The following is a 14,709-nucleotide window of genomic DNA, read 5'->3' on the forward strand; positions in this document are numbered from 1 at the left end:
GGCCCTCCTCTGGGTGCCTACTCGGAGGGAAGCTGGGAGTGTGGCAACAAGGGAGACGGCCTTCTGAGTGGTGGCCCCCAAATTATGGAATGATCTTTGTGACGAGGTGTGTCTGGCGCCAACACTCTTTTCGGCACCAGGTCAAGACTTTCCTCTTCTCCCAGGCATTGTAGCATGTGTTTATAAATTGTTAACTTTTTTAAAATTGTGTTTTTTAATTTTTTTTTGTATTTCAAAATTTGTGTATTTGTTTTTAATGTTTTTAATTGCTGTAAACCACCCAGAGAGCTTCGGCTATGGGACGGTATATAAATGTAATAAATAAATAAATTAACCAGGGCCTCCTGGTGCCCAGGGTATGGCCTGAAAGCACATGAGGCCATGCCTTGCTAAAGCTGAAGAGATCTGGATCTGTTCAGTTCCTGGATGAGAAACACCTAGGAACCTCATGTATGCTGCCTTGGGTTCCATGAAGGAAGGTGGGCTATAAATGTAAAAAAAAATGCATTTACATCTCCTTGTACTTCTCCAGGAGGTGAGGGTAAAGGAAATTCATATCCCGCTGTAAGAGCAGGCAGGAAAGGTCTACCTTCTCCAGGTCAAGCCATGCAAATAGTTATACTTATCAGGAGAGGTCCTGAGGAAGGATTGGATTTGATCATTTAGTAAAAGGGGGACATTCCGTATGGATCATTGAGTTTGGAGCAAGGACATGGGAATACCATGGAGATGAAGCAGTGTTTTTAATGACACCCCTGACCTAATTTTTACTTACTTTACAATACCCTGTTCCCTCATATTGCTGCCTATTTATTACTGGGGCAGTCACATGTGTGTATTCATGTGTCTTTCCCATGCCCTTTCACTCATAAAGAAGGGTGGGTAAGTCCCATTTTCTACATCAAAAGAGGCATGTGGATGAGGAGTGCTGAACTGCCCCCTCCTGTACCTCCCTGGACGCTTCACCACAGGCACTTTTCTTCCAGCCTGCCTCGCTTCCAGTGTAAGAACCTGACTGGGATCATGAACACTTTGAACTTGGGAAAGTAAGTTGGGGAATGGTTCAGCTCCCCTCATCCATAAGCTCCTTTTGATGTAGAAAATCAGACCCCCACAACCTTGCTTTCTATGGCAAGAAGGTAGATGCATGAATAAAAAATGTGGCTGCTCCCAGCACTTCTCGCTTTGACTGGTTGCCAAAGTGTATTAGAAGCAATGTAAGGCCTTGCCTGTTTGGGCAGGTACTTGTCGTCTGATATGTCAGTGTATATACCATCAAATCTATTACATACTCTGGAAATCTCCATGTTTGTGTTCTATTCACATCCTATATGCTGCTTCAGTATAGGAAACTGCCTTACACTGAGTCAGATGAAATATCCGTCTGGCCCATCATTATGACCCGCTGAGTGGCAACAGCTTTTCAGGGTCTCAAGTAGCTGTCTTTATCTGAGGCGGGGATTGAACCTGGGAACATAGGCATGTAAAGTATGGGGCTCTACAACTGAACTATAGCAGCTTCCCAATTCTGCTTGTATAACTAGATTTTCCCAGTGGCAGGATTTAAGTGTAGAACACCAGGGCTAAATTTCTACAGTAACCATGTTTCTCTTAGTCCCTGGAGGAGAAGCCAGAGTTGTCGGAGGCTGAACGCAAGAAGCTGTCCATCCAGGAGGTGCGCCGTAGCCTGCCCATCTTCCCTTACTGTGCAGACCTGTTGGCTGCCATTGCCGAACATCAGACACTTATCATCGAAGGAGAGACTGGCTCTGGCAAGACCACTCAGATCCCACAATACTTGTTTGAAGAGGTAATTTGACAAGGAAGGGGAGGATGAGGGATTGTGAAGATCGGGTGAACCAGTGTTGAGACTAGCTAGAGAGCACACACCCTTTGCCCTCGCGCCTTATGCTGTGTTACAAGATTGTTGTGCTGGAACCATCAATGGGGGAATGCTCTTCCACTGTAATCACTGACCTCCATGTGATACTGGGGTATAATCTGCTACTGGGCTTTCAGTTCTTCCATAGGCCTCCTTCAAGTTATTTCAATCGGTTGAGGCTTTGTAGTTGGTCCTCCAATCCACTTCCTTTCCCACAAACTTGATGCCTTTCTCTGTTAGTCACAGTGGACACTAGTGCACTGTGGACACTGGCCAGAGCTGTGAGCAGCAAGCAGTTGTGGGAGGCCTGCTGTTTGGGGTTAGAAACAAGAGCAGAACAGTGCTTGGTTTTTAAAGACTCTCTTAAAAAAAAAACGTTGTTGAATGCGAAATACATCAATAATATTTTAAACTGTATGGAATTAGAACAAACTTCCGAATAACTTTTGCCATAAATGTTTTTATATGATGAAACATTACTTGTGGAGCTGAACTGAATCTAATTTTCCTGCTTCAGGAATAGTCGGGGCTGCTCTCATATACATATTAATATGGGCACATGAAGGGGTATGTAGAGAGGCATCTAGAAACCTGTATGGACTTCCTTGCAAAATTCGGAATTTTTTCATGCTTCAGTCAAAACACAGCAGTGCAATCCTTGCATGTTTGCACAGAAGTAAGCCACACTGAGTTCAGTAGGGCTTACTCCCAAGTAAGTATGCATAGGATTGTAGTCCCTATCTTGTTAATTAATATATGTGAATGGCGAGGAATGACACTTGTTATGGCATAACCTCAGTGCTAACTTTGAAGCAGTACTAGCGTTCAGATGTTTTCCCTAGGAGCATGGCTTCATGATCCAAGCTTAATTCCTGATTCAAGGTTGGTCCCTCCACACACTGGAGAGGAACTATGTTTTGCTTTTTAGATGGAGTTTGCATTGATTTCATTTGTTTGCATAATTCTGGTTGCCATGCTCTGGTATGAAACATATTTAGAATGTTTTGATGAGGAGAAGGAAGGAAAGAGGGGCAGTGGATTTAGGAAGAGAAAGTCTGATGGTAAGACAAGGAATTACAACTCAAGATGATTTTCAAGATGCCATAGGCCATTGTGGCTTGATTTCAAGCCCTGCCCACTGCCTGACAAATCCTGGCTAGTTTCTGAGAAATACCTACTTGTGTGGTTTGTCCTTTGCATTCTTGAAGGCTAGAAACTTCCTTTTATTTTTAGATGCTTGAACAACATATTTTGTGCCAGATTTCACACTTGCGGACTATATTAACAAAATCCTGATTACTGTTGGTAGTTGTTTAAGAGGCTGTAACTTTTTCCCATCCACCTTCCAAGTCCCAGATATGAATCCAGGTATCTTGCTTTCTGTTGCTTCAATTGAATAAATTATTTATCATTATTTTCTTTCCTAGACTGTTGAGTGTTTTTGTGTGAGAGCAGGAGCATTTTTAAAATCCAACTGTCTTAGAGGCAGCAGACTTTCAGCACCTGGACAAACAGCGCAGTACACATACAGCCTTTGCAACTAAGGGGTTGTGAATCATGGAGGTTTTCTCTTCCCAACAGGGCTACACGCAGAAAGGAATGAAGATTGGCTGCACCCAACCCAGGCGAGTGGCGGCTATGAGTGTTGCTGCCCGTGTTTCCCAGGAAATGGGTGTCAAACTTGGAAATGAAGTATGTATTTGGAGGTGGGATGGGGGGATTGCAGAGGGAAAACGTATGCACCATTCTCAGTTCTGTCTGCCAGCCATTCATCTCTGAACTGATTTTTACAATATCTAGTAATCCTTATAACAGCTAAAGATGCTTTGTCAGTGTGACAATATTCATATGGTAACAAGTGGGAAAGTTCCATTCCTTCCCTTTTGGAGTCTTTCTGGGTAACTGATAATAGGTATTAACTCAGTTAGGAGTTAGCCGGGTTCTGTAGCTGGGATCCATGTATCCATTTTTCATCTCCGTCTGTTCTTGGTTTGGTGCAGTGCAGCCAGCATGACTGGCTGTCGTATCACCCGGAGATCAGGTAAGTATGTCCTTATTTCTTTCTGATGAGGATTTCCATACAGCTTCCTCTTCTTTGCATTCCTTTTTGTGGACCGCCTTGGCTTCAACTAAATAGGTTTTCCAGGCAATTGCTGCCCTTGTGTAATAAGGATGGCTTCATGGAAACCTGTATCTAAAATCCAGCCTTTCCACAGGTGGGCTATAGCATCCGTTTTGAGGACTGCACCTCAGAGCGGACGGTGCTGAAGTACATGACAGATGGGATGCTCCTGAGAGAGTTCCTCACTGAGCCTGACCTGAGCAGCTACAGGTGAGCAACAGCACTGAACCTCTCAACTAGGGGCCTAGTGAGAGCTCAGCTGGTGGTGGTACTGGGCGTGACAGCTCAATGGGGGGTTCTTTTAGAGAGATGAGTTTGGTTGTGGATAGAATGTTTGGAGGGAATTTTGCTATGGAATAGTATAGAATTATGGAAAGGTGGACTAAATACTAGTATGTGCTGTATAGAACATGGAATGTAGCTTTAAAACCTGAGAATCCCAACTTTTATGTGTAAACAAAAAGCCAAGAGAAAATTCCTAGTCCTCATGGCTGTGGAGAGAAACATAGAAGCAAGTCTACTAGGAACTAGAGGAGCAATGGAGAAGTGCTTTTCAGGGAGTGGGAAGGAAGCCCTCACTTAGTACAGCTGCCATCCCTCTCATGCACTCTGATGTCCCTCCCTGCTTGTGTTCATGTGTATCCTGCCTTCTCTGACATTTCTAAATTCCACAGAACAAATCAAAATCCTCAATTGTGCTATGAAAACAAGTGTAGTATGTGGTGGTGGAGGGTTGGTGCTCACAGACATGCTTTGAATGTTCACAGAATGGACAGGCAAATCGGTGTGTCAAGAAATCCTGTTTCTCTGGCATAAAAACATAGCTCTGCCATGCACAATTGTGGGCAACATCTTGCTGCTGGGAAGCAATCTGTTCTCAGCAGCAGAGACATGAGATCATGATTGAAGCCACCTGTGTTGTTTGGGGAGAGCGGTGCTCAAGGTCACTAGCTCCAATTAGCTGGGAGAACACACATCTGTCAAGGCACAAAGAGGCCCTGGAATATTCCACCCAAAGAGCATCCTGATTGGCTTTTAGGACCTTTATCTGTTGCTGTGCTTTTCCCTATAAGAAGTTAGTTATTCCTTGTCTTGATACCTGCAACATCTGAGATCAGAGCTGCCCCAAGGCATCGGGAAGTGGGGCAGTTGCCCCTGGCCCCACGCTTGGGGGGGGCCCCCGTGCTTGGCCTCAGCTGTAGTTGTAGCCGCTGCGCCTCCAGGAAGGTGAGGAGCGCTGGGCTTCCCAGGGCCGAGAGAGGTTTCCGCTCGTGGATGCCGAGCTGTCCAGTCCGCCAGAGGGAGGAGAGCGGCGCCTCCAGCAATCTGCAATTGCATCACCCTTGCAGCCCATCCCAGGAGCCATGCGGAGGCTGCCGTGTAAGTTTCTCCCCTTGTCTTGTCAGTTTCCTCCGCCTTCCAGTCTCTCTTCGCTGCCTCCTGTCCCCTGCTGCCCTAACTTGGTCAGTAACTCCTGGGAACTGGTTTCTCTTCCCCTTGTGCCTACATGCAAACTGCTGCCTTTGAGTTGTTGTTGTTGTCGTCATTGTTAGATCCTGTTGAATGTATTGTCATTGTCCCTTTTTTGTCATCGTCCCTTGAGGAAAATTCTCCCCTTCCCCATTTACTTGAAAGATCTGAAAGTTTTCTGGCATGAGCTCCTTCGACTTCGTTTCTATAGCTCATAAGCCCTAAGGAAATATCTAGGGCTCAGAGGTAGGAGAGCAAAGCCATAGAACAGACCTTTTTGCTCAGTCCATTTTGGAGTATATCTTGCAATCTTGTGACTTTTGCATGCAAGCCAATTGGCTCCCTTTGGGAGGAAGGGTGGGATATAAATTTAATTAAGTAAGTGAGTAGGTAATAATTAATAATAATAATAATAATAATAATAATAAATTGAATATAGGCAGAGTTAGCCTCTCTTTAATATATAGTTAAGCACATACTTAACTTACACCCCATCCCGCTCCTGCCGTTGAAGTCAATGAGATTTAAAGGTACTTAAACGTTATGGGGGTCATGCACTATTCTTCAGAAAGTAGATTAATATATTTTCTTTATTGCTGATTTATTATGTTATCATTTGCAGCACTCTCTGATATGCATAGTTTGTTCCATGCTTCGCCAAAAGAGAGTGTGAGAGTGAGGAAAGGGTATCTGGGGTTTGCCAAATGCTTATGACAGGGTATGCATGCAGAAGGTCTGCTCTGTCTGTGCAATGGTGAAAGGAGAATCTCCTTAATTACTGCTAAAGTTTAAGCAGAACCCACAACGAAGGCAGCTTGCTTGTTCCAAGGCTACCTCCTTGAAACAATGCCACAAATTTATCTGCCTGCAGGAGATAGAAGGCTTGTGTGCTCATGACCCAATCATGTAAATCCTCTCATATTTCTTGTCAACAGGTCCAAGGCACCAGTTAAAAGCAAAAGCGATAGACCCATTACAAGTGGCAGACTTTCCAACTTATTACTAACAGCTAATAGAGGCCAGCTCAAGGCATAATTTGACTAAGGGAAACAAACAGGCATGGTCTGTTCTATTTTCACAACTTCCAAAAAACTTTTCCTTCCAGGATTATATCTAGTCTAAACTCCCCCCCCCCCCCGTTTTGTTAGATTTCATCTCACTTACAGCATAATGAACAAGGTTACTGGTTTCAGTGGACTTAAGAGCACTAACAGTGCAATCCTGTACATGTCTACTCAGATGTAAGCTCCAATGAGTTCAGTGGGACTTCAATCCCTGGGAAATATGTATAGGGCTGCAGCCATAACACTGTGCTAGATTGCAGCCAAAGGCTGGAATCCTGTGCATGGTAAAGCAGCTTAAATTCCAATGATGTCAATGAGATTTAGGCAGCCAAACTGTGGGTAATTCCAGCCACATATAGGAACATATGAAGCTGCCTTATATCGAGTCAGACCATTGGTCTAACTGGCAGCAGCTCTTACTTGGCAGGGGAGATACCATGATCATGAAGGTGGTTTTCCTACAGTGAGGCTCATTCATTGCACTCTGGGTGCGCTGACCCCTGCGATTTCCCCAAATGCGGGAAACTCAGCTGCAGCAGCTCTCCAGGATTTCAGACCTGGGGTCTCTCTCAGCCCTACCTGTTGCCAGACATTGAACCTGGGACCTTCTGCATTGAAAGCAGATCCTCTACCACTGAACCACAGCGCATTATTACAACACTATTCTGATTAAAAAGGGTTTTTCCCCCCCGTTCTGTGTGATCTTAGGTTCCCCTGTACCTTCCTCTGGGGACCATCAAGGATCCCGTAACTAAAGGTGGGATGTAGGGCTAACCTGCGCTCTAAAACATTTTTCATCTAGAAAGCCCCATGGATATGCTCACTTTGAATGCTCTCAGACCTGGGGATCTTATTAATATCAAATTTGAGGTTAGGAAGGGTTTTGGAGGATTGGGTGTCTTCCCCTATGACCTGTAGCTCAGCCTTCATCAACCTGGTACCCTCAACATGTTTTGAACTGTAACTCCCATCAGCTCCAGCCAGCATAAGCATGCTGGGCCTGATAGGAATGGTAGTCCAAAACATCTTGGTGGTACCAGGCTGACAAAGGCTGCCATGGCTTGTCCCACCTACTTGGGTTACCAACACTTGTTTGTTCCAAAGGCATTTTGTTTCTCTGCCTGACTGTGGTCTGCAAAAGTTGGTTTGTGATGGTAGGAAACGGAGGGTTGCTGGGCGAACAATCCTACCATGCAGGCTACATTTGGACTTAATGGCAATGGTTTGATTCCTTATAGCCTGCCTGCTCAATCTCAGTGTAAACCTAACACAAATGCATCAGCAGATTGATACCTAGTCTGTATCCTTAGAAAGTAAATATACAACATCTCAGAGTGCATTAACAAAGAGCTGATTCTTCCATGAATCTAGTAGCATGGTTGATGTTTCAGCATGGTCAGGTTTCTACCATGCTGCACTGGACACACCTGGGACTACATGGGAGCGTCAGAGTACATAACTCCACATTTCAGATATTACAGTGCAGTGTGAAACTTGACTATGCAGAAGTAGCAGACAAGCCACAAAAGTGAGGACCAGCCATAAGTCATTGTGATGCTATTCTGAATCCTGAGTAATACATCAGGATTCAAGCGAGACTTCCCAGGAGGATCCCTCCGCCTGTGCAGCCTCTGAGACGGGCTCCCGTCTTGGATGAAACTGTTTCAGTTTTAAATCCAGTCAGAAGGGTCTTTTTTGACTGGGGATAATTTCTTCCGGATAAGGAAGAAACGTGAGATTTCTCACACAGCTTTGTTGTGATTGTTGGAGACTGGAATTCGTCAGAATTGTCTGTGAAAGAAGGTCTTCCAGCAGCTCGGATGGAGCGAGGATTTCTAGCTAGCTCAGCTGAATAAGTGACCCGTTTTTTTTTTCTTTAAAGAAAAACGGACTAACAGGCAAGCATTCTCCTGTCTACGCTTATTACTTTCTTATCTATACAGCTAAAGAGATTTATCAAAGAACCAGCAATTAAGAAAACCTGGGTGAGTCAAAACTTTCCTTCTTTTTTACTCACGGAACTAAGGGGGAAGAAAATAAAAATAGCCTATCTTTTTTTTATTGCAAAAAGGTGACATGGAAAATAGCATTATAAAGATTACAACGGATGAGGGGTTTCTGATTGGAAGAGAAAAGAAAAATCTTTTTGATTTATAAGACTTTTGTGTAATATATGTCTGGGACTATTTTTTCTGATCTACTTTTTTTTTGACGAATCTGCTCATTCTTTCTGCTACTAGTTATTTGGATGCTGTGAACTAAAGCTGTTTTTGCACTTCTGGGCATATAAGAGATAAGGGCTGTCTAGAGTGTGACGCCAGTTGGTTTGAAAGATTAACTCCTTTGTAACTGGATAAAGAAATAAACTGCTCTTTGCTTGGGACATTGAAAATTGAAGGAGTTTTGTTCCTTTGGCTTTAAGAATGACAATTAAGAAGATCATGGATGTACAAGAAGGGACTTTATCTTTAGATATGTTTCAGAAAATAATGAATGGGATTAAGTCAATAAAACAAGAACTGAGAAATAATAGTCAAGCGTGGAGAATTGAATTTGACGAAATGAGACAGGAGCTGAAAGAAATTCAGGATTCTATGAGAAAGGAGAATAAAGATAGATCTGGAAAACCAAAAAAGGATGAAAGAGAAATTAAAGGCAAGGTTCAAACTATGGAGATTGGATTAAATATGGACATGAAAATAGATTTGGATTTCCTGGCTGTGATGGATCCTGGAGACAAATATTACGGTTTGGAACTCAGCGCTGTCCCTGAAGGAATTGAAGAGATTGGAGATAAAGATATTATCGGTTCAAAAAAATTCCTGGACTGGAAAGATTTGATGGAACTTGAAATGGAGAAAGTTAACAGAATTAATCCCTGTTTTGTGTCAATGGAAAAATCTTCAAGAGATGTGCTAGTGTATCATGTAAAAAAGAGGAACAGAGATGCGGCTTTGCAACAATACTTCAGTGATATGTTCGGAATTGATGGCAAGAAAATATCTGTGATAAAGGAAATTCCTATCAAACTCTTATTATATGACTATGACAGCAAGATTATTGGGTGCGTAAAGATGGAAGATGGAACCAATACGGATAATGGAAGAAGAGCGATTAGAAATTACTGGACTTAATAGACTTGATGAGTTGGATTAATTGACATGTTTATCTAGAAAAAAAATTGATGGACATATATCTCAAGGACTGGAAACTTCTCTTTGACTTTTTGTGGAAGAATAAAATGATATGATGTTAATGAGATTTGAAACCAATTAAGATAACCACTGGAGGAAGGTGATTTTATAATCTATTAAGAGACAGGCTTGTTATATATTATAGGTTTATAGCTGAACTACGACAAATCGGAAGTCAATATTTTTATATATTTTTTCTTTTTTTATTGTATTAGTTATTGATTTGTGTTTTTTCTTTTTGTATTGTTTTGGTTTTGAAAATTTGAATAAAAATTAATTGGGAAAAAAAAAGGATTCAAGCATATGCTCTGGTATAAATATATATATATATAAAGAGAGAGAAAGAATGTGGGGGGCCCCCAAATATGCTTTTGCCCCGGGCCCCGCACATGCTAAGGGCGGGCCTGTCTGAGATGATGTGTTTTTCTGTTCCTGGTGGGGTCAAGAGCCTTGCATTTGCTGGTGTGTGTTCTTTCAGGTAAGCCTTGGTACCAAGTTTAGCATTTAGGCCTCTTTGGCTAACTGCCACTGTTTAATTGTTTTGCTTGCGGTTCCAGAAAGCAGTTAATCGCATTTAACTTAAGGTTTGGAAGTCTCCTACTCCAAATTGGTGGACCGAAGGAGCATTCTAGCTTACAGGGTTGGTGTTCATTTGGTTTTCCAACTCTGGTAAGATTGGCAACTGCTTGCAAGCAATATTTATTTTATTTGTATCCTGACCTTCCTCCTAGAAGGAGCCCAGGGCAGCAAACAAAAACACCCTAAAACATCTTAAAAACAAAACATCTTTGAAAACATATTAAAACAAAGCATCTTTGAAAACATCTTTTTTTAAAAGATTTAAAAAATCTTAAAAAGCAATTCCAACACAGTCGCAGACTGGGATAAGGTCTCTATTTAACAGGCTTGTTGAAAGAGGAAAGTCTTCCGTAGAGTTGGCAAGGATGATGCCACAGTGTGCCATAGTGCGTTCCGCAAGTAGGACTCTACCATGGATTTGGGATACCTTGATTCAAGATCCAAGACTTGTTGTATAGTCATGAGCAAGTTATGGTCTTCCTGCCTCAATAAAATGGAAGCAGTACAGTCCTGTTTGAGGGCAAACACAATAAAGGATGCAAAACCGTGTGTGACTGCATAAATAAAAACTAGCTTCCCTCACTTCTTTTGTAGTGTCGTCATCATTGATGAGGCTCATGAGCGCACGCTGCACACCGACATTCTCTTTGGGCTTATCAAGGACATTGCTCGCTTCCGGCCTGAGCTGAAGGTGCTGATTGCCAGTGCAACCCTGGACACAGAACGTTTCTCCACTTTCTTTGATGATGCTCCTATTTTCCGCATTCCTGGACGCCGCTTCCCTGTTGACATCTACTACACCAAGGTAGTAGATTACCAAGGAAATATTGTTGTACAGGTGATCTCAGATTCATTTGAGAGGGCAGTGCTTGTGAGAATAATGTACCATAAGGGCTAAATTCAGCATTAAAAAAAGAATGCAAATATCTATTCCCAGAATTAAATTCTGTGTTTACACGACAAAGCTGTGGATTACTCATAGCCCTATTGACTTGCCATATCTCCCATGTGTTTCAGTGTAGGGGAGTTTACTAACTTAAACTTGTTTCTTACCTGTTTCTTACCCTGATAGTCTTTGATTCTCTCCATGCATGTGTTCTCTGTTTTGTATTTACCTGCAGCTTTGTTGTCTGACTTATGAAGACTATTGAAACACCCACCAAGCTAATTGCAAAAGGGAAACAGCATAGCCAGAAGTGATGGTTGCCACAGGCTGGTGCTCGTATTAGTGAGGGTTCAGTAGGGTGCTCACTTGCATGTGGTGCAGTAATAGGCTGCCACATTTCCCTTTAAAAGAACACATTGAGGCAGTGTCAGACACCTCAAGCTACTTTAGCCTTTCTTTCCACAAAGCCAAATAAAACAAGTTTAAGTCCTTCAAGCTTCCTGTTTCGTCCAAGCATCAGCTGTTAGCAGGCAAGCAGGTTTTGCTGCCTCCAAGTGGCTTCAGTTTAGCAGGCAGATTGCCTAAAAGAGCCCACCTCTCCAGAAATAGTGGTTTATTTTTCTGTTTGTTGGCAGAGTTTTTTAAGATCAGGTGTTATTGGTTTGGTGTTGTCACAATGAGATGACTTCCCTGTAACTGTTCCATGGCTACTTGTTCTGTCATAATATTGTAGGTGGGACCTGCAATATAATGTTGCAGTATGGAGTTTAGTGTTCTGGTCAGCTGTGCCCTCCTCAAGAATATTCCATTCCATTCTATCCTCCCATTTGGGTTTCTGTCCACCACCACCCCAAACAGTCGTTCAGCGTTCTGTGGCCACTGAGCATGTTCTGACCTATTGGGAGCACTGGAGGGGGGGAATCACTTTTTTTGTAATTATGCAAATCTTGGGGCTTCACCAAGCCTGCTGATTCCCCCCCCCCCAGCAATGCACTGTTCTGGCTACGTAAGCATCTGCAGTTATACTTGAACATCAGAATCAGAGTGGTGACGGTGATGATGATAAAACCACACACGCAAATGTGATGAGATTGAACTGCTAGCATTGAAAAACCAGAACTACATTTCCTGCAGCTCCATCTTGGTTTCACCTTGTGGAGGTTCATTTTATAAGAGCTATTAAATGGAAATGTCACCTCATGGCAGTTGTTTCCCTGTAAACATTCATCATGTCAATTCACTAATGGTCTGTCTTTGCAATTTGTTATTTGCTCTCTGCATTCTAGTCTTGGAATTTAGTGCTGCTCTGGTTAGTAAGAGTAGAAGATTGCTGCTTGGGGTGCTAGAAACAGTCGCTGGGGGGTTTGGAAGATCAAAGTCCCAGCAGGCTAGTAAGGACTTGGAATAAAAAATAAGTTGTGGAGGCCGTTGCATTAGACGCGTTTTGTGTTTGAGAGGAATATCAGTAGTGCTGGAGTGAACAGTAGATGGATGCAGAAGTGGTGATAGGTTTTCCAAAAAGAGATCTGGTGTGGCACAAATAAGAAAAATAACCTGTGGAGGTGGCACTGGATGTGCAGTCCTGAGCAGTGAGCCTGAATGACTACCTTAGGCACGTCATAACAGAAGTCATGGGGAGGCAGAGATGGGCTTTGTCTGATTAATAGGAGACAGTAATTACTATCCCTCTGTCCCTTCCACCCTCTTTAGGCTCCAGAGGCTGATTACCTGGAGGCCTGTGTGGTATCAGTACTGCAGATCCATGTTACACAGCCCCGAGGAGACATCCTTGTTTTCCTCACTGGCCAGGTAAGTCATTGTATATGTTTCTATGCCCACTTTGGCTTTTTTTTTTGTACATGCCAGCAGCACCTAACTCCCACTCCTATTGGCAGGAAGAAATTGAAGCATGCTGTGAGATGCTGCAGGATCGCTGCCGTCGCCTGGGCTCTAAGATTGCAGAACTTCTGGTCCTCCCAATCTATGCTAACCTGCCCTCTGACATGCAGGCCAAGATCTTTGAGCCAACCCCCCCGGGGGCCAGGAAGGTAGGAGCTACTTATGGGGAGCAGGAAAGGAAAGAGGAATGGAGCTTTGACTGTTTGGGGTGGAACTGTATGTCTGTTGAGGGAAGTAGTGCTTGGAGCATTTGGACTGTAGAGTGAGTGGTGATTTTTGGAATGGGTTTTGTGTTTTAGGAGATGTAGCTTCAAGCATTTTAGTGTTCTGGGGTCAGTGCTTTAAAGGGCTGTGTGATGCTTTAGGTTTGCAGGTTGGTGAACTTATTTGAGCTTATGAAGCTGTCTCCTATTGAGTCAGACCATTGACTCATCTAGGTCAGCATTGCCTACTCTGCCTGGTGCAGTTTCAGACTGAGGTCTTTCCCAGCATTGTTACCTGAGTTCCTTTTAAAATGAAGAACCGGGCACCTTCTTCATTAAATCATGTGCTCTGCCACTGAGGTTTGGCCCTTCCTCTCATAGTATGCTTTAGACTATCACAGAAACAGCTGACCTTACCAGTTCACTAATGTTTGTCTCCTCTCTTCTCCAGGTTGTTGTGGCCACCAACATTGCAGAGACATCTCTGACCATAGACGGCATCATTTATGTGATTGACCCTGGGTTTTGCAAGCAGAAGAGCTACAACGCTCGCACAGGCATGGAGTCGCTCATTGTCACTCCGTGCTCTCGGGTACCCAGTTTCAGTACACTCCACCATACTCCTTATCACCCAGCCTTTTATTTATCACAGTGTTTATGGCAAGCCTAATCTTCAGGTTTACCAGCAGTTCTCATTTAATCTGGTTCTTCTCTCATTCCTGTTGGTTTTATACTTTTTCAGGAAGAACAGCGTCTAGTCTGCTAATTATAATATACCAAGGAGAGGGTGTTAACTGAACTATGCAGCATAAATTAGGGATGTATGAAAAGTGACTCTATTAAGCAGCACGATTAGGATCTGGTTTTTTAACTCAGTACTTCCACATGGCAGTGTCTGTGGAGCCATAAATAGCTATGTATCCAATACTAGGAAATTGCAGGGAGCCTGGGGCAGGTGGTTAGGAAGGGGGCATAGGGTAGAGTGTAGCTCAAGTGACAGTAAAGCAAGGATTGATAAAGGGGAAAGATGGGTGTAAAAGCAAAACTTGAATTCTGTTGGTCAACCTCCCAGTAAACATGTTGAGACCACTTTAGTAAAAGTAAATTGGAACATCTTACTTGATTGCATTCCCTGAATGTTCAGGAAATGTAACTTCTAAACTATCTACATTTTGGAGACATTGTTTTCTCTTAAAGACAAGTTTCTGGTTAGATGGATTTGATGATATTCCTAAAAATTCACAGCTGTTTATGTAGAATTTTAAAGTGGTGTGTCTGCATCTGTTGTCCTTATGGTTTCTGAGCCTTCATTAGGCACTGCATATATCTTCAAGTCTGCCTTTCCCACAATCATCAGGGCTACAAATGTGTTCTTTCACTAAATGAAGCCAAGTATTCTTTATGAGCTGT

General features: G+C 43.0%; 1 protein-coding gene and 1 pseudogene across 1 annotated transcript in view; both read left to right on the forward strand.

The window, feature by feature from the left end:
• The window catches only part of DHX16 (DEAH-box helicase 16), a 30,648-nt gene that overhangs the window by 8,314 nt on the left and 7,625 nt on the right, over positions 1-14,709 (forward strand). The window contains exons 7-13 of the mRNA XM_061619151.1: positions 1,616-1,810; positions 3,464-3,574; positions 4,099-4,214; positions 10,906-11,116; positions 12,908-13,006; positions 13,093-13,245; positions 13,751-13,891. Coding sequence (XP_061475135.1) covers positions 1,616-1,810; positions 3,464-3,574; positions 4,099-4,214; positions 10,906-11,116; positions 12,908-13,006; positions 13,093-13,245; positions 13,751-13,891 — 1,026 coding nt within the window. The remainder of the gene's footprint in view (positions 1-1,615; positions 1,811-3,463; positions 3,575-4,098; positions 4,215-10,905; positions 11,117-12,907; positions 13,007-13,092; positions 13,246-13,750; positions 13,892-14,709) is intronic.
• LOC133382625 (U1 spliceosomal RNA) lies at positions 6,951-7,100 on the forward strand (annotated as a pseudogene).

The sequence above is a fragment of the Rhineura floridana genome, chromosome 3, assembly GCF_030035675.1.
Source record: "Rhineura floridana isolate rRhiFlo1 chromosome 3, rRhiFlo1.hap2, whole genome shotgun sequence".
Lineage (NCBI taxonomy): Eukaryota > Metazoa > Chordata > Lepidosauria > Squamata > Rhineuridae > Rhineura > Rhineura floridana.